A 25,710-nucleotide genomic window follows, 5' to 3' on the forward strand; every position below is an offset into this window, starting at 1 on the left:
TGGGTTGACTGGCGCTGAAGTCATTGTGAGTGGCAATGCAGTTGGGTTAACTGATGGAGAGGTTGAAGTGAGTGAAGAGGATGTTGGGTTGACTGGCACTGAGGTCATGGTGAGGGATGATGAGGTAAGATTAAATGTTGATGACGCCATGGTGAGTGATGAAGAGGATGGGTTGATTGGTGATGAGATCATGGTAAATAGGGATGAGGTTGTGTTGATTGATGGTGATGTCATGGTGGATGATGATGGCAGCAGGTCGATTGATGATGAAGTCATGGTGAGGGATGATGATGATGATGATGGTTTACCTGAAGGTGAGGTTAAAGTAAGTGAAGAAGAGGTTGGGTTGACTGGTGCTGAGGTCATGGTGATTGGCAATGCAGTTGGGTTAACTGATGGTGAGGTTGAGGTGAGTGAAGAAGATGTTGGGTTTACTGGCGCTGAGGTCATGGTGAGGGATGATGAGGATGGATTAACTGTTGATGATACCATGGTGAGTGATGATGAGGATGGGTTGACTGGTGCTGAGGTCATGGTGATTGGTAATGCGGTTGGGTTAACTGATGGTGAGGTTGAGGTGAGTGAAGAGGAAGTAGGACTGACTGGCGCTGAGGTCATGGTGAGGGATGATGAGGATGGATTAACTGTTGATGAGGCCATGTTGAGTGGCAATGTGGTTGGATTAACTGATGGTGATGAGATCATGGTAGATAGGGATGAGGTTGTGTTGATTAATGGTGATGTCATGGTAAGTGATGATGAGGATGGGTTACCTGAAGGTGAGGTTGAGGTGAGTGAAGATGAGGTTGGGTTGACTGGCGCTGAAGTTATTGTGAGTGGCAATGCAGTTGGGTTAACTGATGGGGAGGTTGAGGTGATTGAAGAGGATGTTGGGTTGACTGGCACAGATGTCATGGTGAGGGATGATGAGGTTGGATTAACTGTTGATGACGCCATGGTGAGTGATGATGAGGATGGGTTGACTGGTGATGAGATCATGGTAAATTGGGATGAGGTCGTGTTGATTGATGGTGATGTCATGGTGGATGATGATGGCAGCAGGTTGATTGATAATGAAGTCATGGTAAGGGATGATGATGATGATGGGTTACCTGAAGGTGAGGTTGAGGTGTGTGTAGAAGAGTTTGGATTGACTGGTGCTGATGTCATGGTGAGTGGCAATGCGGTTGGGTTAACTGATGGTGAGGTTGAGGTGAGTGAAGAGGAAGTAGGACTGACTGGCGCTGAGGTCATGGTGAGGGATGATGAGGATGGATTAACTGTTGATGAGGCCATGTTGAGTGGCAATGTGGTTGGATTAACTGATGGTGATGAGATCATGGTAGATAGGGATGAGGTTGTGTTGATTGATGGTGATGTCATGGTAAGTGATGATGAGGATGGGTTAACTGAAGGTGAGGTTGAGGTGAGTGAAGATGAGGTTGGGTTGACTGGCGCTGAAGTCATTGTGATTGGCAATGCAGTTGGGTTAACTGATGGTGAGGTTGAGGTGAGTGAAGAGGAGGTAAGACTGACTGGCGCTGAGGTCATGGTGAGGGATGATGAGGTTGGATTAACTGTTGATGACGCCATGGTGAGTGATGATGAGGATGGGTTGACTGGTGATGAGATCATGGTAAATTGGGATGAGGTCGTGTTGATTGATGGTGATGTCATGGTGGATGATGATGGCAGCAGGTTGATTGATAATGAAGTCATGGTAAGGGATGATGAGGATGGGTTACCTGAAGGTGAGGTTGAGGTGAGTGAAGATGAGGTTGGGTTGACTGGCGCTGAAGTCATTGTGAGTGGCAATGCAGTTGGGTTAACTGATGGAGAGGTTGAAGTGAGTGAAGAGGATGTTGGGTTGACTGGCAATGAGGTCATGGTGAGGGATGATGAGGCAGGATTAAATGTTGATGACGCCATGGTGAGTGATGAAGAGGATGGGTTGATTGGTGATGAGATCATGGTAAATAGGGATGAGGTTGTGTTGATTGATGGTGATGTCATGGTGGATGATGATAGCAGCAGGTCGATTGATGATGAAGTCATGGTGAGGGATGATGATGATGATGATGATGGTTTACCTGAAGGTGAGGTTGAAGTAAGTGAAGAAGAGGTTGGGTTGACTGGTGCTGAGGTCATGGTGATTGGCAATGCAGTTGGGTTAACTGATGGTGAGGTTGAGGTGAGTGAAGAAGATGTTGGGTTTACTGGCGCTGAGGTCATGGTGAGGGATGATGAGGATGGATTAACTGTTGATGAGGCCATGGTGAGTGATGATGAGGATGGGTTGACTGGTGCTGAGGTCATGGTGATTGGTAATGCGGTTGGGTTAACTGATGGTGAGGTTGAGGTGAGTGAAGAGGAAGTAGGACTGACTGGCGCTGAGGTCATGGTGAGGGATGATGAGGATGGATTAACTGTTGATGAGGCCATGTTGAGTGGCAATGTGGTTGGATTAACTGATGGTGATGAGATCATGGTAGATAGGGATGAGGTTGTGTTGATTGATGGTGATGTCATGGTAAGTGATGATGAGGATGGGTTAACTGAAGGTGAGGTTGAGGTGAGTGAAGATGAGGTTGGGTTGACTGGCGCTGAAGTCATTGTGATTGACAATGCAGTTGGGTTAACTGATGGTGAGGTTGAGGTGAGTGAAGAGGAGGTAAGACTGACTGGCGCTGAGGTCATGGTGAGGGATGATGAGGTTGGATTAACTGTTGATGACGCCATGGTGAGTGATGATGAGGATGGGTTGACTGGTGATGAGATCATGGTAAATTGGGATGAGGTCGTGTTGATTGATGGTGATGTCATGGTGGATGATGATGGCAGCAGGTTGATTGATAATGAAGTCATGGTAAGGGATGATGATGATGATGGGTTACCTGAAGGTGAGGTTGAGGTGTGTGTAGAAGAGTTTGGATTGACTGGTGCTGATGTCATGGTGAGTGGCAATGCGGTTGGGTTAACTGATGGTGAGGTTGAGGTGAGTGAAGAGGAAGTAGGACTGACTGGCGCTGAGGTCATTGTGAGGGATGATGAGGATGGATTAACTGTTGATGAGGCCATGTTGAGTGGCAATGTGGTTGGATTAACTGATGGTGATGAGATCATGGTAGATAGGGATGAGGTTGTGTTGATTGATGGTGATGTCATGGTAAGTGATGATGAGGATGGGTTACCTGAAGGTGAGGTTGAGGTGAGTGAAGATGAGGTTGGGTTGACTGGCGCTGAAGTCATTGTGAGTGGCAATGCAGTTGGGTTAACTGATGGGGAGGTTGAGGTGATTGAAGAGGATGTTGGGTTGACTGGCGCAGATGTCATGGTGAGGGATGATGAGGTAGGATTAAATGTTGATGACGCCATGGTGAGTGATGAAGAGGATGGGTTGATTGGTGATGAGATCATGGTAAATAGGGATGAGGTTGTGTTGATTGATGGTGATGTCACGGTGGATGATGATGGCAGCAGGTCGATTGATGATGAAGTCATGGTGAGGGATGATGATGATGATGATGGTTTACCTGAAGGTGAGGTTGAAGTAAGTGAAGAAGAGGTTGGGTTGACTGGTGCTGAGGTCATGGTAATTGGCAATGCAGTTGGGTTAACTGATGGGGAGGTTGAGGTGAGTGAAGAGGATGTTGGGTTTACTGGCGCTGAGGTCATGGTGAGGGATGATGAGGATGGATTAACTGTTGATGAGGCCATGGTGAGTGATGATGAGGATGGGTTGACTGGTGCTGAGGTCATGGTGAGTGGCAATGCGGTTGGGTTAACTGATGGTGATGAGATCATGGTAAATAGGGATGAGGTTGTGTTGATTGATTGTGATGTCATGGTGAGTGATGATGAGGATGGGTTACCTGAAGGTGAGGTTGAGGTGAGTGAAGATGAGGTTGGGTTGACTGGCGCTGAAGTCATTGTGAGTGGCAATGCAGTTGGGTTAACTGATGGGGAGGTTGAGGTGAGTGAAGAGGATGTTGGGTTGACTGGCGCAGATGTCATGGTGAGGGATGATGAGGTAGGATTAATTGTTGATGACGCCATGATGAGTGATGATGAGGATGGGTTGACTGGTGATGAGATCATGGTAAATAGGGATGAGGTTGTGTTGATTGATGGTGATGTCATGGTGGATGATGATGGCAGCAGGTCGATTGATGATGAAGTCATGGTGAGGGATGATGATGATGGTTTACCTGAAGGTGAGGTTGAAGTGAGTGAAGAAGAAGTTGGATTGACTGGCGCTGAAGTCATGGTGAGTGGCAATGCGGTTGGGTTAACGGATGGGGAGGTTGAGGTGAGTGAAGAGGAGGTTGGGTTGACTGGAGCTGAGGTCATGGTGAGGGATGATGAGGTTGGATTAACTGTTGATGAGGCCATGGTGAGTAATGATGAGGATGGGTTGACTGGTGATGAGATCATGGTAAATAGGGATGAGGTTGTGTTGATTGATGGTGATGTCATGGTGGATGATGATGGCAGCAGGTTGATTGATGATGAAGTCATGGTGAGGGATGATGATGATGGTGATGAGGTGAGTGAAGAAGAGATTGAACTGACTGGCGCTGAAGTCATGGTGAGGGATGATGAGGTTGGGTTGATTAATGGTGATGTCATGGTGGATGATGATGGCAGCAGGTTGATTGGTGATGAGGTCATGGTAAGGTATGCTGATGATGAGTTACCTGAAGGTGATGTTGAGGTGAGTGAAGAGGAGGTTGGGATGCCAGGTGCTGAGGTCATGGTGAGTGGCAATGCGGTTGGGTTAACTGATGGGGAGGTTGAGGTGATTGAAGAGGTTGTTGGGTTGACTGGCGCTGAGGTCATGGTGAGGGATGGTGAGGCTGGATTTACTGTTGATGATGCCATGGTGAGTGATAATGGGGATGGGTTGACTGATGATGAGAACATGGTGAGTAGCAATGAGGTTGTGTTGATTGATGGTGATGTCATGGTGGATGATGATGGCAGAAGACTGACTGGTGATGAGGTCATGGTGACTGATGGTGAGGTTGGGTTGACTTGTGATGAAGTCATGGTGAGTGTTGATTGGGTTCGGTTAGCAGTCAGTAAGGTTGAGGTGAGTGAAGAAGAGGTTGGGTTGACCGGCGCTGAGGTCATGGTGAGGGATGATGAGGTTGGATTAATTGTTGATGACGCCATGGTGAGTGATGATGGGTTGACTGATGATGAGATCATGGTAAATAGGGATGAGGTTGTGTTGATTGATGGTGATGTCATGGTGGATGATGATTGCAGCAGGTTGATTAGTGATGAGGTCATGGTGAGGTACGATGATGATGGGTTACCTGAAGGTGAGGTTGAGGTGAGTGAAGAAGAGGTTGGGTTGACTGGTGCTGAGGTCATGGTGGGTGATGATGGCAGCAAATTGCCTGGTGATGAAATGAATGTGAGTGGTGGTGAGGTTGAGTTGATGGATGTCAGGGTGGATGATGATGATGCTGATGATGACAATGATGATGATGGTAATGATGATGGATTACCTGAAAGTGAGGTCATGGTGAGGGATGATGAGGTTGGATGAACTGTTGATGATGACATGGTGAGTGATGATGAGGATGGGTTGACTGGTGATGAGTTCATGGTAAATAGGGATGAGGTTGTGTTGATTGATGGTGATGTCATGGTGGATGACGATGGCAGCAGGTTGATTGATGATGAAGTCATGGTGAGGGATGGTGAGGTTGGGTATCCTGGTATTGATGTCATAGGGAATGATGATGATGGCACATTGACTGGTGGTAAGGTCTTGCTGGGTGGTGGTGAGGTTGAGTTTATTGATAGTGATGTCATGGTGGATGATAATGAAGATGATGATGATGATGTTGATGATGATGATGATGATGATGATGATGATGATGATGATGATTGTGACGGGAGATTGACTGCTGATGATGTCATGGTGGCTGATGGTAAGCCTGGGTTGACAAGCGATGAAATCATGGTGACTGATGCAGTTGGGATGGCTGATGGTGATGTCAGAGCAAGTGATGATGATTGTGTTGATTGAGCTGTGTCTACTGAAAATGAAAATGTTGAAGACAAAACAAAAAGTACAATGTCAAAACTTTAAATGTTTTACTAACATACAATCAGTCTTATTGCTATATTTATTCCATTGATTTGTGTATGGTGCAACAATAACTATTTCAAACATATTTAAATTAAACAGAGTTATAAAAAGAAAACGTTTTTATGTTGTTTCTTTGATTTACCTATGTTTATATTGTCCCTCATCATGTGTCTCCTACTTCAATGTAAAAAACCTCAAATCTGATCCATGATGTGGAAAATACACTACAATGTAAGGATCAAGTATGTTCTAATTAAGTGTACATATGTTTTTATATGTATAAAATACTAATTAATTCTTCTGCAGTCTAAATACAATGTACTACAAGGAAAAACATTGTACATCAATGTTGTTCCTATGATCATTTTCAATAATGAAAGTGGTATGAATCACTATGTATCAATAGTATTAATAGTATAAAATATATTCATTGGTTCATGATGACTACTATTACTATTTACTATCACTAAACTATTACACACTTTATTTGGGGGAATTCTACAGTATTACTTCATCTAAACATACCATAATTACTATATAGGGTAATAAAGGCTATTTGCTACATACCGTAATTACAATACAAGGTATAAAAGGCTACTTGCTACATGGATAGATAAAGTCTTCCCTATTGCACCATGTAATCATGTAACATAGTTTATTTAATACAGCACACACTATCTTAGCCATATTGTTGTACAGTAATTCATTTCATCACCTGTTGTTTGGTCAGTGGTTTTAGCCAACATTGTTCCCACTTGTCCTGTACACAAGGAAATATAGTAGTTAGATTAATCATCTCTCTCTCTCTCTCTCTCTCTCTCTCTCTCTCTCTCTCTCTCTCTCTCTCTCTCTCTCTCTCTCTCTCTCTCTCTCTCTCTCTCTCTCTCTCTCTCTCTCTCTCTCTCTCTCTCTCTCTCTCTCTCTCTCTCTCTCTCTCTCTCTCTCTCTCTCTCTCTCTCTCTCTCTCTCTCTCTCTCTCTCTCTCTCTCTCTCTCTCTCTCTCTCTCTCTCTCTCTCTCTCTCTCTCTCTCTCTCTCTCACACACAATGTGAATTGAACCACTCCACACCCAACCTTGAACCACACCTACCTGCTAATAGGAGAAGTAATATGAGAGATTCCATCCTCCTTTGTGCCTTCTTACTGTATAAAATATCAACGAAACACAACATGTACACCACATATTCTCATTAATGTTACTCTAAAAATACAGTCAGTCTTCATTTTATTTGGTACATTCGGTTTAAATTAACAGTCATAACGTAACCTACATGTATCTGAGATTACTTTTATTATGAACATTGTGAATTTGTATACATGTATGTATATTTGAAATTCTTACATCTTAAACACAACAGTAGTTATTTACCTACTATTCAGGGGACATACCCCCATATACATGGAACTGCAATCCATCAAATTGTATAACATCTATTCAGCTGTTATAGCCTTCAGAAAAATATTCATTGCTCTTCTTCTAGTTTTACAGTTGTGTTTTCTACATCCCGCTCAAAAGCAGTGATGTATTGTAATTGTCAGTGTCTGTGTATTTGTCCGTTCATCCGTCTGTCCGTCCGTTCGTCCGCCCGTTTGTCCGTTTGTATGTCCACCAAATATCTTCGCGACCATTGCAGATAGAAAGATGAAACAAAAAGCACATTACTCGGGTGGCAAAGGGGATGAAAATGAGATGATGACCTTGACCTTGAGAAAACTAGGCCAAGATCAAATTTCAACTTTTGTACACTCACGAGCCGGATAAGATAGAAAGACGAGGGAGAAAGCCAGTGTGAGTAAGACCATAGATCAAAGCTAGTGCTTTCAGTGAAAAACTGAGAAGTGAAATAAAAGAATACATATAATGAAAAAAAAATCATTGATTTTTGGAATTGTCATTAATATTTTTAATACCTTTTTCATATTTAAGCTGAGAAAAGGAAGGTTGTATGAAAAAAATAAATCTAAATTAAAATCACCTGTAAAATATGGGGTTTATTGGGAAACCTTTAAACAAATTCAGATTACAGCAAATCGGTTCACAACAATGTTTTAATTTTGTTTCTAATTTCGTTCTAATTGTAATTGTACATAATTATCTTACCTAAATGGAGCCCAAAGTCCAAGTGTGCAGTAGTGATGTTCTATTCACGGCAGTCAATGGGTAAATTGGCCAATCTACAAAAGTATCGTCCACCCTGCCTTCTTGAGCCAAAAATTGGAAGTCAAAGCTCATATTCAGAGTAAAGGTTTTATAAGACCAGAGAGGTCTTTGCTTTTTCAACCATTTGACATATCTTGTTGGTCTTGTTTTGTGTCCATCATTTCTATTCAAAGGGCACAAAGTAGGTTTAAGGGTGATTGGTTTGGTTGACAGATGGAAATACAATGCAGTGTGAATGATGAAAGCGTCTTTGCTATGCATTACATACCATCATGTATATCTCCTCTGTTATCATAGCTAAACTTTTCCTGTTGTATACGTACTTGAAAAGTGATAACACAGTCATCATGTGCCAACAATATGTTTTAATGAATGTAAAATTAATTAACACATTTGTTTCATCCATACAGAACTGTTTCATCCAAAAGCCAGAGTTGAGTCAGGAAGAACACAGAATAATGTAGAGTATTATATGTATATTTATTATTAAATATTTTAATAGAGTCATTGTTTTACACAGGCTGCACTTTCAGAGTAAGCATCTCTTTCTGATTTATGGGCTCCCGACATTACACAACCACAAGCACAATTTTTAACAACTAACTACAGAAAATGTTGTGATGCAAAATGACACCCCCCTCTAACACACACTCACTCACACACACACACACATACACACGCACGCACGCACGCACACACGCACACACACACACTTTCCGAACATTCCGATGTAAAGTTGACAAGGGGGCATAATATATGCAAGCACCTCCTACTGATGTGGTATTCAGATGTTACACAACCACAAGCATCAACTAAATGGAAAGTGTGATGCAACAGTACATTGTTCTTCACAGGAATGCTAATGCTATGTATTTCAGATGAACATGACATGTAATCATGTCGTAAAATAAGTGTCATGTTCATCTGAAATACATACTTTACATACAAATATGATGTAATCATCATATTTTCAAGCTATTGCAAGTTGCTTTTCAGGATACAATATGTGTATGTTTATGCATACATTAAATGAGAATGTATATACAAAATGTATGCTCTCATTCATGTCACAATATTTTCATTGGCATCCAGTTCAAAGATCCAGCATGGATAAATGCTAGGATTTTATCAGTAAAATGTCCCTAAAGATAAATCAGAAAGTGATTATCTTTCTCTGATTTGCATATTTGTTGTTGTAAATTTGTCATATATAAATTTTGGAGAATACAGGGTTGGCTCAGTTACTTCTGTGTGAAAAAAATTCAACTAGAAAAAAGCTTGAAGAATTTTTTTTCTCTCATTCAAAATGAACAAATTATACAAGGTGAATATTGGATAAATTTATATTATCTCACTTTCCTAATTTGGGATGTTGCACATTTAGCACATATCTGATGCATGAAACCACCATGAGTTATGGTACCAAGAGTTACTTTGTATAATTTATTCATTCTTTCATTTTCCAAACCACCTACGTGGGTCATGGGGTTGCTGGGGCCTATCCCAGTGGCTTTACGGACATGAGGCAGAACTACACAAAAGACGTAAAACCATTCACACATATGCTCAGAGCATATGTGTGGACAATTTGGAACCAACCAATTCACCCAAGCTGCATGTTTTTCAAGGTGGGTGGACAACCGGAGGACCCTGAGAATCTTATCACAATACTGGTGCATTATTTTTATTTATTTATGGATATGTTAATATAACAGACTTCACACCTTAATCACATTAACAACATCAACAACAACATCTGAAAAATACAGGGCTGACGGGCAGAAGCCAATAGGCTTGTGAAATTCCCATCCATCACAATCAACAAACATCTCTTTCATTACAATATGTTGTCAACCAATTACGACATTAAATGTTTTCAGCAAGTTCAAACATTGAATTTTGACAGACGTTCATACCCTTGTCCACTTTTAGATATTAGCCTTTGTCCCAGATACAACCTAGAGCATAAATACAGTATGTCAAAAATGCTATCTAACAAAATATTGTTTGATAGCATTGTCAAAATGGTGTTGTTTGCCAACAAATGATATCTTAAGTTTATTATATTTTAAAACAACAATATGTAGCATTACAAAATTTAGAAAGCAAAAATTAGATGTAGAGTAAGAATAAAACATCCTATACAGTGATCCCTTGCTATAACGCGGTTTACTTTTCACGGTTTCGCTACTTCACGGATTTGCATCGTGCATTGTGTTCTGCATTCTGACTGGCTAAAAAGTCACTCCGCTTCTTCTCCACCTGTGCGTCAATAACGTTGAAGTTTAATATGTACACGTACATAAAACAGCTTGCCAAATTTACATTACGTACGTGCAAACTCTCTTGCGATTTCGAGTTTCTCTAAAACCCATAATGTCGACAAAATTCTCTGGACCGACAAAAGCACCTCCGGCAGGACCCAAAAGGCAGCGGAAGATGCTATCTATCGCAGATATAGTTAAACTTCTGGACATGCTAAGGGAAGGTAAAAGCTATGCGGCTATAGGTCGGCATTACGGAATTAATGAATCTTCCGTTCGTTCCATAAAGAAGGAAGAAAAAACATAAGGACGACAGCGGCAATAAGTTTTAACAAGGATGCAAAAAGGGTTGCAACTGTCCGCAACAAGACCATGGTAAGGATGGAGTCTGCATTAGCTCTGTGGATTAATTACTGCAGGAAAAAAAAACATTACAGTTGTACGTAACAGTTCTCCAACATAATCGATGGTAGCATGTTGGTGTATAAGGACCTTTTTGTAAAGAAGAAAAAAGAGTGACAACAACTGCCTATCACTATGTTCTTCTCCCAAACAAACACACCTGCACCACGGGTTTCAAAAGAAGAAAACACTGCAGAGCAGAGTCAGGATGCAGCGACTCAGTCTGAAGAGCAGTGAAATACACCTGAGTCACTATTTGTCCGACTGTACTTTGTATTTTTTTCATAATCATTTAAATTTTCTCCCGTATAATCCAATTACTCTCCGCAATTTGAAGCCTTCTGTTCACATTGATGATTAAAAGTATTATTTGACAGTACAGTACAGAAGTTATTTGTTGAAAAAATGTTTCTAAAGTACTTTTATTTGTGAAACAAATGTTTGAGCCTTTAAAATGGTTCGTTCTTTCTTTTCAATGTACATAGAGTATTTAATTGTATAATAATTATAAATTTTAAAAAAAGTTTTCTACTTCACGGATGTTGCCTATCACGGGTTCTTTTTGGAACATAACCCCCGCGAAAAACAAGGGATTACTGTACACTGAAATGTGTCAATCAGGGTCTCACAAGGCATTAAAAATGTGGGTTGGTTACAATTTATGTCATGTGCAAAATCAGGACAAACATAAAAACCTCAAAGAGAACATTGTGAGACAATCTCTCTTTTTTGATGAGCAAACATGGAATTGCATCAACAACTTTAAGAAGTAGCAAACTAAACTATGATCAGAGACAATGCTCAAGGACACCATTTTAAAAGAGGAAGAGATAGGACGTGCCCAGAGACGAGACACACCTGCTCATTGTATGGCAGCTTCATGAAATGTGGGAAACGCTGAATCTGGTTTGCCAACATTTTAAAGACACAAAGAAGTTTGGGTCACCAGGAGACCTTTGCAGCTTCAGGGACTGTCTGGCATTCCAATGTCAGTTGTATGGTTCAAGTAACCCTTTTAAGAACTTCACTATTTTTTGTTTTGTAACCTCAGAAGTTGTGCAGACAAGAATGGATTCCATTTGTCACGCAATAAGGAACCAATATGCTTGCTGTTTTGTTTGGTTAGACAGGAAATAGTAGCTCTCTCCAGCAGTTGATATGAGCAAGGGTCTTATGAGAAACACATTTTTTTCACGTCTCTACGTATACAGAATGTAATCTTCTTCCCTAACCCTAACAACTCCTAGAATCCTGGAAAATTCGTTCAAGAAAATTGTGCAAGACTCTATAAAAATGATTAGTTTCATATCAGTGCACGTTGTGACATAAGGAGGGAAGTGATTGACAGGAGTGATGGACATAGGATAGCCGATCCGGGGAGAGGGGGTTGCTCTAGAGTAGCCTGACAATAAAAACTGGTCAAAGTAAGTACGAGTGTACCACTCAGTTTGAAAATGGCGGGTTATTTTCCGATCTGAAGTTCAAAGCAGATCTTCAAACTCCAACGTTTGTCTTCTTTTATTAATTAAGTCTTGTTTTGATCAATCAGTAGTCAAATCTGAAGTGAGACTCAGATCCAGCATAGTGGTCTTCACCCTCAGGAAACTCTCTGTTTATGCGAAGGACCACACAGGCTGGAGTGACGACCTGGATTGTGGGTCCTAAGTAACAACAGCACCAGCTAACAAAATTGCCTACAGAAAAGGGACACAAAACTACTTCTTTCAGAAATTTGTCAATAGTCATTCATTCATTTTCAATACCCACTTAGACCACCGTCGCAGGTCATGGGGGTGCTGCAGCCTATCCCAGCAGATTGGGGTCGTGAGGCAGGGTACACTCCGGGTGTCTCACCAGTGAACCACGGAGCCACATGTAGACAGACAAACACGCAAGCACACGCACGCCTGAAGCGCATGTTTTTGGAGGTGGGAGGAAGCCAGAAGAACCCGGTGAGAACCCACGTAAACACGGGAACAACACGCAAACTCCGCACAGAGCGGGACTCGTACCAGGAGCTGTCTTGCTGTATGACAATAGCGCTACCCACTGCGCTACTGTGTAGCCATTTATCAATACTGCGTAATATAATTATTTGTTGACTGCCTCATGGGATGGCTGTGTTTTCATTATTGCTATTGTCTTACTTTTGTTTTGGGGTGTATTGTTTAAAATAAATAAATGCTTTATACAAATAAATGTAAAAAATAAATTTAAAAAATTGTATGGCCATACGAAGATGGCAGTAGCTCAGTCCACTAAGCCTTGGGCTGGGGAACAGAGGGTGGCCAGTTCAAGAACAACTTGGACTAAAACCTTCAGAGTGTGATCTGGCAGTTGGAGAGGAGCCGTTTCACCTCTGGAGCACTTCCGAGGTGCACTTTAGCAAGACACTGTCCCCCAACAACTTGCGCTTAGGACGCAGCATAAAGTAGCTGTGACAGCTGTGTGAGATTGTTTCAAAGTATAATATGGGACCGTTAATGCTTTTTTATCTAATACAGCAATAGTACAGAACTTTACTCATTATGTGAATTCAATTTATAAAGATTCTCAATATCAGAACATTATATCATCGTCACTGATCAATGGACTGGGCATATGTGTATTCAAAATTGTACAAATAAATACACTTTGCTCATGATATGGTTGATTGGTGACAACGGATAATATAGTGGAATGAAACGGGCATCTTTCAAAGCCTCAGTCCTTCATAAGCAAAAATAGGAATTAACTCATCGCTCACTTAAAAATGAAACACTTCATTTGAGTTATGAAATGTTCATCAGTCATTCTATTTTAGTTCACCTGCACAATGACAAGAAAACAAGCTCCAAACTCAACAAAAAGTTTCATCACCTGCACATTTTTCAGTCTGTTGCTGTTGCAATGACACCCATGCTTTGTACCTGTGTGATTTCTGGAGGTTTATTTTAGACAAAATGCCTCATTGTCTGTCATCACATACAGATGAAAACACGTCAGCAGTGCACAAAGCTGTTTGTCTGAGGTTTTGTCCTGTTGTCATCTTAACATCAGTACGTCACAGTGGGCAGGACAATGCTCAAAACTATATGGCGATAAGGTTACTGCTAATCCACCATGGAGACGGGTTCTAAAATTAGTTCTGTATGTTAAGCTTTCTGACGAATACCGTGGGCTGTGTGTGAATGATTGTCACTGTGCAAAGCAACAGACGATGGGTGCAGGAGTGTTATACAGTATGCTGACTCAAATACTGAACAATTAAATAGAATTTTGAAGAACGTGGGTTGGGATGATTATAAAAAGGGTCATTTTACATTTCCCAATATATAGCATGTGATGCATGCATAATTTGACTTTATATTCATAATGACTGTGTGAATATGTACGTAGATAAATAGGGGAATATTATCACAAGACAGAGGAATCAATGGTGAAATGTTTCATTATTCTGTTGCAGCAATTTTGAAGTCCTCGCCTCTCTAATCTGTAAGCGCAATTTACATTTGTTTCATGTCATACTAGAGCTAAGGTGCATGTGTACTTAAGCTGGTAAGACCCTTCATTCTTTCTCCAAGCAATAGTTATTGTGAGAAAATTAGCCATTCTCATGAAAAAGAAATGAAAAAGTTATGTCACTGGTTGACACATAATGATCACAGCAATCAACACAATAATTAATCTGTTTTGTTCCACCTCAGTGTTGACATTGACTGCTTTGTGTATCCTGCGTTTACAGTAAGCCCTTTAGATTTTGATTCCGTCTATAGGTACATAGTATTTTCTTTGAAAACATAGTAAATGCTGTACAATACAGTAGAGCACAGGAAAAGAGATATTGCATTATTTGTGTATACACAAATGTGAATAAATACCGTGGACATGGACTGGGTCATTCCTATTCCCTATTTACGCAAAATTCTTTTCAGTTCAGACTTTTGTCACAATTTTTCCCCACTCCTCTTCTAGATCCCTCTTCTCTAGTGTAACCAAGTGGACACAGTAGATGGTACTCGGTCATTTATTGTTACTGGATGTCCTTTATTCAAAAATCACCCCCCCCCCCATTTACTCTGCCTCAGGGGCATTCCCAACATTCTCAACTGCACCAAGTGACAACATGAACAAAAAACGACAATCAATCAGCTTTCACTGAGCAGTTTCTCATTCTGAGCAAACAAACGTCACATACTTTGGTCACAAGATCAATGGCTGTAATGTACCTGTAATTAAATCTGCCACTATGTTGAAAAAAGACAATACAAATGGTATGTTAGTGTTATTAACAGTGTCATAACAACCTGAAACAACTACTATACTGGGGAACAAACTTACTGCTTTTGCATCATAATTACACAAGCATAGAACTTTATTACAGGAGTTATTAAGACAACTGTATTTAACAGCAAGTAAAATATAAAAAACAAAAATTAAATGTCTCAAAATGACTGATTATACTTAAACATAACATATATGTTTGGGACGGCAGGTAACTCAGTTCACAAGGCCTTGGGCTGGGGACTGGAGGATGGCTGGTTCAAGGCCAATGTGTGAACTGACAGTGGAATAGTGCCAGTTCACCTCCTGGGCACTGCCAAGGTGCCTCTGAGCAAGACACCATCCCCTTTATAAGATGCTCATGGGAGGGAGAAGGGCACACCATGACAGAGCTGCCCGGCACTCTACCCCTCATCTTTATGCTTACAGACCTCTTGTGTAAGTATGTGCGTGACGGGCCTGTTCACATATACACTACATGTGATTACAGGGATAACAAAATGACTCATACCAAGGTGGATAAAAAAGATTAAAGATTACTTTTATAACATTTCCCCAACAGGGAATCTATAAAGCTGATTTTATTTTATTTCTTTTGTTTGTTTTATTTCTGATTGTTTGTGTTTGCAAGAAAGGATTCCACGCATCTGTCTGGTTGCAATGAGCTTTTTGCTTTAGCGGGGTGGAAAGCCCCGATGTGGCCCTCCCCTCCCTCTGAATCCTCCTCTGTCACCACGAAAATTTGGTCGGTTTCTCTCTCGGCCTCTGTCGCCACCTCTTCCTGCATTTGGCCCACCACGTCCCCCTCTGGGTGCTCCACCACCACGATCTGACTTCAGCTTAGCAGGGGGAGATTTAGGCCTTAGCCTCTCTATTTCCTCCGTGCAGCCGGATAGATGGGAGCTGGGCAAAGAAAAATGTGAGGCATAGGTCTCTGCATTGAAGTTACTGTTGGTCAAGGTAGGACCCACTGTCAGCCAGCCTGGTGAGACAACGAAAAAGCAACAATAAGGATGTAGAAAACAAATGATCCAACATAGAGAGCTAAGCCGAGAACCCAAAAGCAAACAAACACAATGTTTTTATAACTTGTATTTTTTAAGGAGGGGCTGAGAGTCTTCTGTCTCACCTGGTCTGATTGTTGAGTCTCGTCCAAACAGGTGCAACCGCCGGCGGCCCAAACAGAAGTGTTCTATGATGTGAAAGATCTCCACAGGTTTTTCCACGTTTCCCATCTCAGGCTCTTCAGTGATGATCAAGTCAATGTCAACATTGGCATGGATGAAATCACCATCTGTGCTCCGACGCACTGTTCCTTTGATTCCCATTAGGCAGTGTTCCTGGAGCGAAAGTGTAAACATCCACATAAACAACATTAACTGGATACATTTTAGATGTATGGTCAGATGTGAAGGCAAGGTGTGTGTGTGTGTGTGTGTGTGTGTGTGTGTGTGTGTGTGTTTGTGTGTGTGTGTGTGTGTGTGTGTGTGTGTGTGTGTGTGTGTGTGTGTGTGTGTGTGTGTGTGTGTGTACCTTGGTCCTCTGAAATACTGCTTTTGGGTCCAGTGCCTTGGTCTTGCCTGGGTTGTTCTTGTTGGTCTTGATCCAACAGATATCTTCACAACGCCTGAAGCCCCATTTCCTCAAACACTGAAATGGTGTTATGAGGGCAAACATGAGTTGGGAGCTGCCAATGCTGACATTAATTTTTAATCAATATTAGAAGATTGATAAATTAATAAGGTATTCACATGGATTTACATAAATAATATTAAGTAAACTACAAAAGCCATTGTTACTGAAAAACATAGCTACAAACCACTGAAAAGTGCAGTATCTATGCTGTGGCTTGATTATCGAGAAATATTTTCTTAACTTTCATGACCCCTTTTAACATTTGATACTTCAGTGTTTCTTATGCAGTTATTATACTGCATTCTATTACATTAAATTATATGATATTAAAATTATATTTTTATTGCTACTTTGTCACTTGGTACTTGGTACTGAACCTTGTATGCATATACTGACAAAAATATTCAAGTTTATAATCTTCACAAAACATTGTGGGCCAGTTTTCACTATAACAAATAAAAACAGTAGTACATAGCAATGTAACAAGGTGTACAAAACTGTGGTGAGACCGGCGATGTTGTTTGGTCTAGAGACAGTGTAACTCAGAAAAAGACAGGAGACAGAGCTGGAGGTAGCAGAGATGAAGATGCTGAGGTTCTCTTTAGGAGTGACCAGGAAGGATAGGATCAGGAATGAGTACATCAGAGGGATAGCACATGTTAGAGGTCTTGGAGATAAAGTCAGAGAGGCCAGACTGAGAAGATTTGGACATGTCCAGAGGAGAGATAGTGAATATATTGGTAGAAGGAGGCTGAGTTTTGAACTGCCAGGCAGGAGGCCTAGAGGAAGACCAAAGAGGAGGTTTATGGATGTAGTGAAAGAGGACATGAAGGTAGTTGGTGTGAGAGAAGAGATTGCAAAAGACAGGGTTAGGGTTAGATGGAGGCAATTGATTTGCTGTGGCGACCCCTGAAGGGAAAAGTCGAAAGGAAAAGAAGAAGAAGGCAATGTAATAAAGAAGGCACTCTGTCTGACAGTTTGCTATGAATGAACAAGGGCATTTCTGTGCAATGGATTATGAAAATTGAATAGTCTAGTATGTATTTATTTTTACTCTTTCTACTGTTACATTATTGTACTGCGAGGAGTTGCTCGAATCTCATTATACCATGTATAGTGACAATAAAGGCTTTCTATTTCTATGTCAACAGTATACTAGAATTACAGCATTGGACCTAAATACTTTGTCAAGTGACAAACATATCCATAAATTACATATATGTCAATTTATGACTATATTAATGTATGTCTTAACAATTTAAATTGAATCACACACATTATAAGGGATCAAACTCAAGAGTCCAGAGCTTCATCACATGGTACAGCAAGAATCACTTGAAGCTGAATATCACAAGAACCAATAAGCTTGTTCTGTACAATAATGCAGAAATGAAGTTAGAAAAGACCCACGCAATATTGACCCTTTTAAGGTGTGAACCTTACATTTGTGTCACCAAGTCAGCTTCTGCATGAATGTGAAATAAAGTAAAAACAATTCCATTTTCTTCCCGAATTATGTCCTTGAATAATGATCAGACAAGTGTCCTTTTCTTGTTAACTGCTGTAGATAGTTTCACATGATCTACTACTTTACAAGGTTAATTTCAGTTTAATCTGCTAACTTTGATAGAGCAATGTGACAGAAAAGGTTGAACAGATTTTTCAAAAACCTAACACTTCTGTCTAGACATATCACTAGCGCAGTAAAAAACAAAACAAAAAAACTTTTATAACATCTCAGATACAAACGAAAAAACTCAAAAAACCACCAGAAGATAAACATTTATGTCCCAGATACATAGAGTCTGCCAGTAATTTAATGTATGCTACTGACTGAATGAGGGAATCATGTTACCATTCTGCCCAAATCCAGGCCTTCACCAGAGCCACACCACAGAAACACAAAGGAACGTAGAGCTGATATCTCCTCAATTTCCAGTTTCATGATCTACAAAGAGAAGGAAGAGAGGAGTGAGTGCACGTGATGTCATCAGCATCTCACTGGGATGAATAGAAATCATTTAAACTTGGAGAAGATCCAAGATGATCCTATAATCAGAGAAGTGGATGGCTGAGAACCATTCTGGATCTTTGTCGCCACCTACTGGGGAGGGTCAATATCACAAATCTATTTCTTTGCATTCCAAAGTCTACAAAATATCAAACGTGCCAAATACTTATTTTATAAGTACTCCACTTTGGACTCTTGTGTGCATTTATTTACATACTGTAGACGCACAAACCATCACAATATGCATACATACATCATCCCAGGTCCAGAAACGTTCAGTGTGGCTGATGCCTGATTCTCTGTAATATTCCTCTAAGGGAGGCTCAAGCAGGATTACATCAAATTTGCACTTCAGATCCTGCAAGTCAAAGTGCTCTGGGTCAGCTTGGAGGTACCTAAACACAGAAAGACACCCCATTAACAGGACCAAAACCTTTCAAAGCAGTTTGCCAGATCAAAATGACTGGTGTCTACCTGTTTCAAGATGCTTTCACTGAGTAAAGCAGCATATAAATAAAGGAAGAATTGACATTGACTTGATTGCTTGAATACCATCTGTTAAAACATTTAACATACATGGGAGGGGTGTTGGTGGTGGAGATGAGCTCGTCCTTCAGTCTTATCAGTTCTCGAAGTTTAGGGTATTCTTCAAATCGGTCAGCTAAGCCTGAACAATAGGAGATAGTATAGGCCATCAGACCATGACTACACATTGGCACACACACACACACACACACACACGCACGCACACTCACACACTCACACACACGCCCGCTCACCAACATCTCTAATGAAATTCTGTGGTCTGTGTCCCGTGTCAACAAAGTGCTGACAGTAGTCATTGTGAGGATTCAAACTCTGGGTGCCCTAAAAATGAGAAATAATATCAGATGACCAGAAAAATAATTGCAATTTGATACTAAATAATGACACTCCCTCCCTTCATTCTGGTAATAGAGACAGTGATGGATTCATGAAAAAACTGTGGACTTGCTGAAGACATGTCTGTAAAATAATGTTTCTCTTGTTCATTAAAGGTTATTACCATGTTGAAGAAGAGAATTCCATAAACGGATTAAAACATTAACAAGAGTCTTGCAAGAACCTTTGAAACTAGAAAAATAATTGTCGTCACTGTCACTTTTTCTTTGCCAAGCACAAGTGCCTTACTGTACTAAACATGATACATTAAAAAAAACAAACTCCAATAGGTCAGTAATGAATTGATTTTGATTTCTAATTAATTAGAAAACATTGTCATTGTTTGATGGAAGGCAAAAAGAGTTAGTGATACAAGGTAGAGATAAAAAGGATAAAAAGAGGTATATAATGATACCTCTAGTTACGAATGTCTCTACTTATGAAATATATTTAGACTTACGTAATATAAAAACATAGTATCAGCTGATACTCGAATCTCCCACAGGCTCCTGAACGCAACATTCTCATAGCTGCTCTGCCATTGGCTATTACCTATTACGTATCTTCTTGGTATCCCATTGGCTAAGAGGGATGCCACTCGACCTCTGTGGAGCTATATTGGTGCTTACGGAGTGTCTCGGCACTCGACCAGTGACGTAGTCTGATAGTTTTGCGCAAATATAATAACTTTTTGAATACGTATTCACTATGGACCCCAAGAAAGTGATGGAGAAAAGAGTAAAAGAAAAGACAAAGAAAATATTTTTTTTGTCCATACAAACAAAACAAGAGATAATAAAAGAGAATGAGAAGGGGATGCGTTTGGTTGATCTCGCCAAAGAATATGGCCGAAATGCATCTGTAATCGCCACGTTATTAAAACATAAGGACGTTTAAGGAGTTTAAGACATTGCGTGGGTGGAGGGGTGGAGAAGTTCAAAAGGAGGACTGGAATTCACTCTGTTGTTCGGCGTCATGACATAGGAGCGCATGAACCAAAGAGGGCAAAAAACAATGAGGACAGCAGTTAAAAGGTAAATGACCATCATTATTATTCTTTACGTTATGCACAACTCTAATTTATTGTGCAATAATCTAATCGTAACATGTATTTGTTACATGTTTTGATGCATTTTTATGCTTTATAAAACATTTATGTCAGAATTTTTTGCGGTTTGGGACGGATTATTGATTTGCATGGAAAACGCGTCTCTACAGTACTTACGTAATTTTCTACTAACGTAATTTCTTCCGGAACCAATTAATTTCGTAAGTACAGGTACCACTTTTAACAAAAATATTTTTCTAACCTTAAGGAAAGTACTTGAGTCTTTGTACACCTCTTCATAGGGGTTGCTTTCATCTGGCTGCTGCACCTCCACCTCATCCTAATACACACAAAAACACAATGTTCTAATTTATGCCAATAAATAAAATCTTTACATAATGTATGTTGTGATGAAATGTGTGAATGGCAGATACAGCTGACAAGAATCTGATTATGAAACAGCTTATTAGTCAATTCAGTCAAAATAAAGCCCTGATACGAGTACATTACCCAGACAACGCCAAACAGATTAATTGTGTCCTTTGGGAAATCTTCCTGAACTGATTCCATCTGTTCACCCTCTGCGATCTTTCATAATACTTCCATATATACACACTGAAAAGCTTGTCCTGAACGTGTGTTCTTATCTACTTTGATTTATCAGTTGTGTTTTTATGCAGCAAATCAAAGTAATATGTGCTTGTAACTGTTGTATAAACAGTTATCACTACAATACGTTGCAGGCTACTTTAGCCCTCACAGACTAATAATACACTTACCTTCTGCTCTTCTACATCTTCCTCTGTGTCCTCTCCCTCTGCTTGAGCCTTCCTTTTGGATGGTGCAACTGAATTATCGAATGATGACCTACAAAACAGCAAGCAGATTCATAATCTCTCTGAAGCACAAAACCCTAATTTTAATACTTTAATTTGTGATGTAGATGCAGCATTTCTAATAAGCTTGAAAGCCCTGGGATGATGCAGCAGAAACTGCAGAGCATGTCAACAACACTCGGCATCTGACCTCTCTGTCATTAGTTATCTCAATCAGGAAGAGGACTATTACGTTTGCTTTCAAAACACTCTGTGATACACTGAAGCTGTTTTAACTATCCATATTATAAGCCAGCTGTGCTCCATGTTGCAGGTAAATGAACTACGAGCATCAGTGAATGGTTTGGTACACATCACACTGGAGCAATAGTTTGTCAAACTAATCACAGAGGGTCAACTCACAACCAACAAAGCCACTTCCCATGCTGCTGGTGACACAATATTCATTTAATCTTTATCTTTTTTTCCTCATAAATAACAAGCAGTCCCTCTGTTCCAAAGGAGTCATGCTATTGTTTACAGTAAGTTCCCTCATTTATTTGCTTTCAAAAGCTTACAATTATTTACACCTTATAATTGAATTCTCTCTTACCTGCATGTTTCTCGAGTCTCCTCAATCTCTTTGAGTTCATCTTTGCTGTTAAGCACAGCTCCAATGCTGTCAGCGCTTTCTGCTCCCAACTGCAGTACAAGAAGGAAAAACATGGTTATTTACTTATCTTCCAAAATGCATATTCTGTATGTCATTAAATGTTTATCCATTTTGTCTCCTTGTTTGTATAATTCTGTTATGTCACTTTGAACAACATCTTTTTTGTCCATCCATCCATCCATCTTCCACCGCTTATCCGTAGTCGGGTCGCGGGGGCAGCAGCTTCAACAGGGAGCCCCAAACTTCCCTTTCCCCTGCCACATCCACCAGCTCTGACTGGGGGATTACAAGGCGTTCCCAGGCCAGTGTTGAGATATAATCCCTCCACCTGGTCCTGGGTCTGCCCCGAGGTCTTCTCCCAGCTGGACATGCCAGAAACACCTCCCTAGGGAGGCGCCCCGGAGGCATCCGCACCAGATACCCAAACCACCTTAACTGACTCCTTTCAACGCGAAGGAGCAGCTGCTCTACTCTGAGCCCCTCGCGAACAGCAGTGTTTCTCACCTTATCTCTATAAGGGAGACACCAGCTATCCGCCTAAGAAAGCCCATTTCAGCCGCTTGTATCCGCGATCTCGTTCTTTCGTTCATGACCATAGGTGAGGGTAGGAACGAAGATTGAATGGTAGATGGAGAGCTTTGCCTCTCGGCCTAGCTCCCTCTTTGTGACAACAGTGCGGTAAAGCGACTGCAATACCACTCCTGCTGCCCCAATTCTCCGTCCAATCTCACGCTCCATTGTTCCCTCACTCGTGAACAGGACCCCAAGATACTTAAACTCCTTCACTTGTGGAAGGACATCTTTTTTGTATATTGCATATATTATATTGTATATTGTTTGGCATTGTGTTATATCTTTCACTACACTGATTGGAGCCCTTTCCCATGGAGAGTTAAACCTGTTCTGTAAAGCTGCTGCTACTAAGATGTAACCGTATTTGCCAAATCACTATAATCTATACAAAAAATATTCACTCTTTTACTTTTAATTTTTTTTTAGTTTTTTTAAATAGTCAATGAAAATCCACAAAACATTCCTGTACGGACTGCGAAACTTTTATTATTATTATTGCACCTTTGCACAACAAAGTTACAAAGTGCTTCAAATGTAAAATTACTTCACATTTAACTGATGCAAAGAAAATATAAAAAATAAATAAATAGAACTTGTTACATAAAAACAACACAATAGAAAGCTTTGAGGAGGAATTTAAAGAACATGAATATAGATGTAACATATTAAACCACCATTCATTTCATGAATAATAAATCACAAACAGTTCAATAAACAATGATCAAAAAAACCGAAAGCTTCCAAATTAATACAATTTTCACAGTTTTCATTATGGGTTTGTATTCTTATGTAAATTATAAAAAGAACAAACCTTTTGACACAGATTATTACTTTCGTGATAACTATTTATAAACTCAAGCTAATAATTATTTCAGTAAAACTTGACATTCCCTTCTAAAAAGAGCTTTCTTCTGTTGTTTCTGCAGCTGTAGTGTTGTTTTCTCCTGTCCTCACGTTGCTTCTTATTATCCTCGTTTAAAGAAACCTCGGCTTTTAAGAATTTATTTTAGTGACCAACACTAATCCTATCCTCCTCCCATTAGTAGTTTTACTTCCACAGGGGAGTAAGTTCAGCTACATCCATGTTTCACGTTACAAAACCTCCCTCTTACAATAAAGTAGTACCATGTTCTGTTAATAGTAATGTTAGGCATTTTTTAATAATGACTGCAAATCTATTCTAGTAAGCATTTCCATTTTTAAATTTCCTGAAGATTTACTTTGTAGAATGTTTCATCTGTAATGAGCTTAAGCTACAGTTAGCTTAAGTTATGTGCGTCTCGAATCCACTCGAGGGCAACAAACGTAACTTAAATGAAAACGTTCAGCTAAGCTATTACACATTGGCATACACGGTTTTTAACGAGAGATGTAGTTGAACACATGGCTAGCAAAACAGTTACCATCGTCAAATTAGCTAACAGCTAACAATAGGTATTCACTGTTCACTTGCCTGTTGGGCTAAAAGCTGTCGTCTAAGTTTTTGTCGCTGACGGATCTCTTGTAGTCGACTGTTCATTGCCTTGCTGTAAATTTCACACTGTAATATTAAGTATGATAAGGTGTAACATTTGAACTGTATGTGGTTTTCCCTAGCCAGCGTCCCTACAGCGGTAGCTCACTGCCGCTAGAACGAATCATAATGGGGTGTACTCGATATCAACACCAGCACACTCACTCCAATCTAATGTGCTACACTGGCCGATAAAATTACGTCTTTGCGAAATCTGGGAACGACAGCTTAGTTGTTGTGTCTTATTTTAGTAAATTGATGTGGATATTATATCCACAATGGTCTTCATTGCCGACTTGCAGCGAGTCAAGTGGTGAATTCAACGATTACTTATTGTCGTGTGTCTCCGCCTACCGGGACGAGTTTTGGTCTACGCTGGTCTAGAATTAAACGTCCATGTTCTACCGATTGAACTGGCGCTGTTTGATGACATCACAGAAGGGACGTTTGTCATCCAATCCTCTGTTAATACTGTACTCTGCGACTCATTTGTTAACCAAAGCCAAGAGCGAAGTGACAGATCTGTACTTCCACTAGTCCAGTTGTACTTTCCTTGCTGCCTTTTGGTTAGATCTAGGTTTACTCTGCAGCCCTCCTTCTTATGCTCACCTCTTAAACGGGTAGAGTCAGAGCATTAATAACTTAGTTTTTCATTATTTGACATAAAGAAATAACGATATTATCTTCTGATTTTTAGTTCCCGGAAACATCCATAAGAAACCAGGTGATGCACCTTGTGTCCAGTTGGTTATGGCCTAAAAATGAACAAGAATATCATGTCTCGCTGATGATATTTAAGAAAAAATCTAAAAGCCATCCCTCAAGCAATCCACGAGCCTGCCGAGGAAATTGCATGTGTGCTTTTGTGGCGCTGGAATGATTCCAAATTGTGTTTCTTTTCATCTTTATTTTAGCGCGTATATATATATATATATATATATATATATATATATATATATATATATATATATATATATATATATATATATACATATATATAATTTTGTTTGTTAATTAATTTTGTTGCGTTTATGGCATTGTGTAGCTTGACGCAAGTATTTTCTTTGCTCTCACGCACTATCATTTCATTATTGTTGTCACTGATGTGACTCATGAATGTCATGTTCAGAATTCCCATGTGAGGCAATAGTAAATAATCGTTTTAATTGCTCAGAAAATTCTATCTGTTGATCTAAATTATGAGGTATAACAACAACGTTGAAAGTAGTGTGGGTTAGTGTTCGAGGACCCAATAGGACATGAACACCAGAAATCATACGTGAAATAACTCTGGAGGACCACCCGTCAGGTGTTTCGTAAAATAA

The 25,710-nt window shown here is 40.2% G+C and overlaps 1 protein-coding gene across 1 annotated transcript; it reads right to left on the bottom strand.

Moving 5' to 3' along the window:
* Positions 1 to 14,915: 14,915 nt before the first annotated feature.
* mettl14 (methyltransferase 14, N6-adenosine-methyltransferase non-catalytic subunit) lies at positions 14,916 to 24,674 on the bottom strand. Its single transcript, XM_068321512.1, has 11 exons — positions 24,326 to 24,674; positions 22,240 to 22,328; positions 21,591 to 21,678; positions 21,074 to 21,151; positions 19,622 to 19,709; positions 19,419 to 19,509; positions 19,096 to 19,237; positions 18,687 to 18,779; positions 16,730 to 16,846; positions 16,326 to 16,536; positions 14,916 to 16,178 (listed from the first exon to the last, which is right to left on the bottom strand). The coding sequence occupies exons 1-11, from the start codon at positions 24,389 to 24,391 to the stop codon at positions 15,871 to 15,873; spliced, it is 1,371 nt and encodes a 456-aa protein (XP_068177613.1). The 5' UTR covers positions 24,392 to 24,674; the 3' UTR covers positions 14,916 to 15,870.
* Between the last annotated feature and the right edge of the window lie 1,036 nt (positions 24,675 to 25,710).

The sequence above is a fragment of the Antennarius striatus genome, chromosome 8, assembly GCF_040054535.1.
Source record: "Antennarius striatus isolate MH-2024 chromosome 8, ASM4005453v1, whole genome shotgun sequence".
NCBI lineage: Eukaryota > Metazoa > Chordata > Actinopteri > Lophiiformes > Antennariidae > Antennarius > Antennarius striatus.

Coding starts and splice junctions, on each gene's coding strand:
- mettl14 (XM_068321512.1), bottom strand. CDS start 24,391: ATGAACAGTCGACTACAAGAGATCCGTCAGCGACAAAAACTTAGACGA. Junction 18,780..19,095: donor GTTTCTGGACCTGGGATGAT/GTATGTATGCAT, acceptor TTCTCTTTGTAG/ATCATGAAACTGGAAATTGA. Junction 16,537..16,729: donor CAGTATTTCAGAGGACCAAG/GTACACACACAC, acceptor CTTTCGCTCCAG/GAACACTGCCTAATGGGAAT.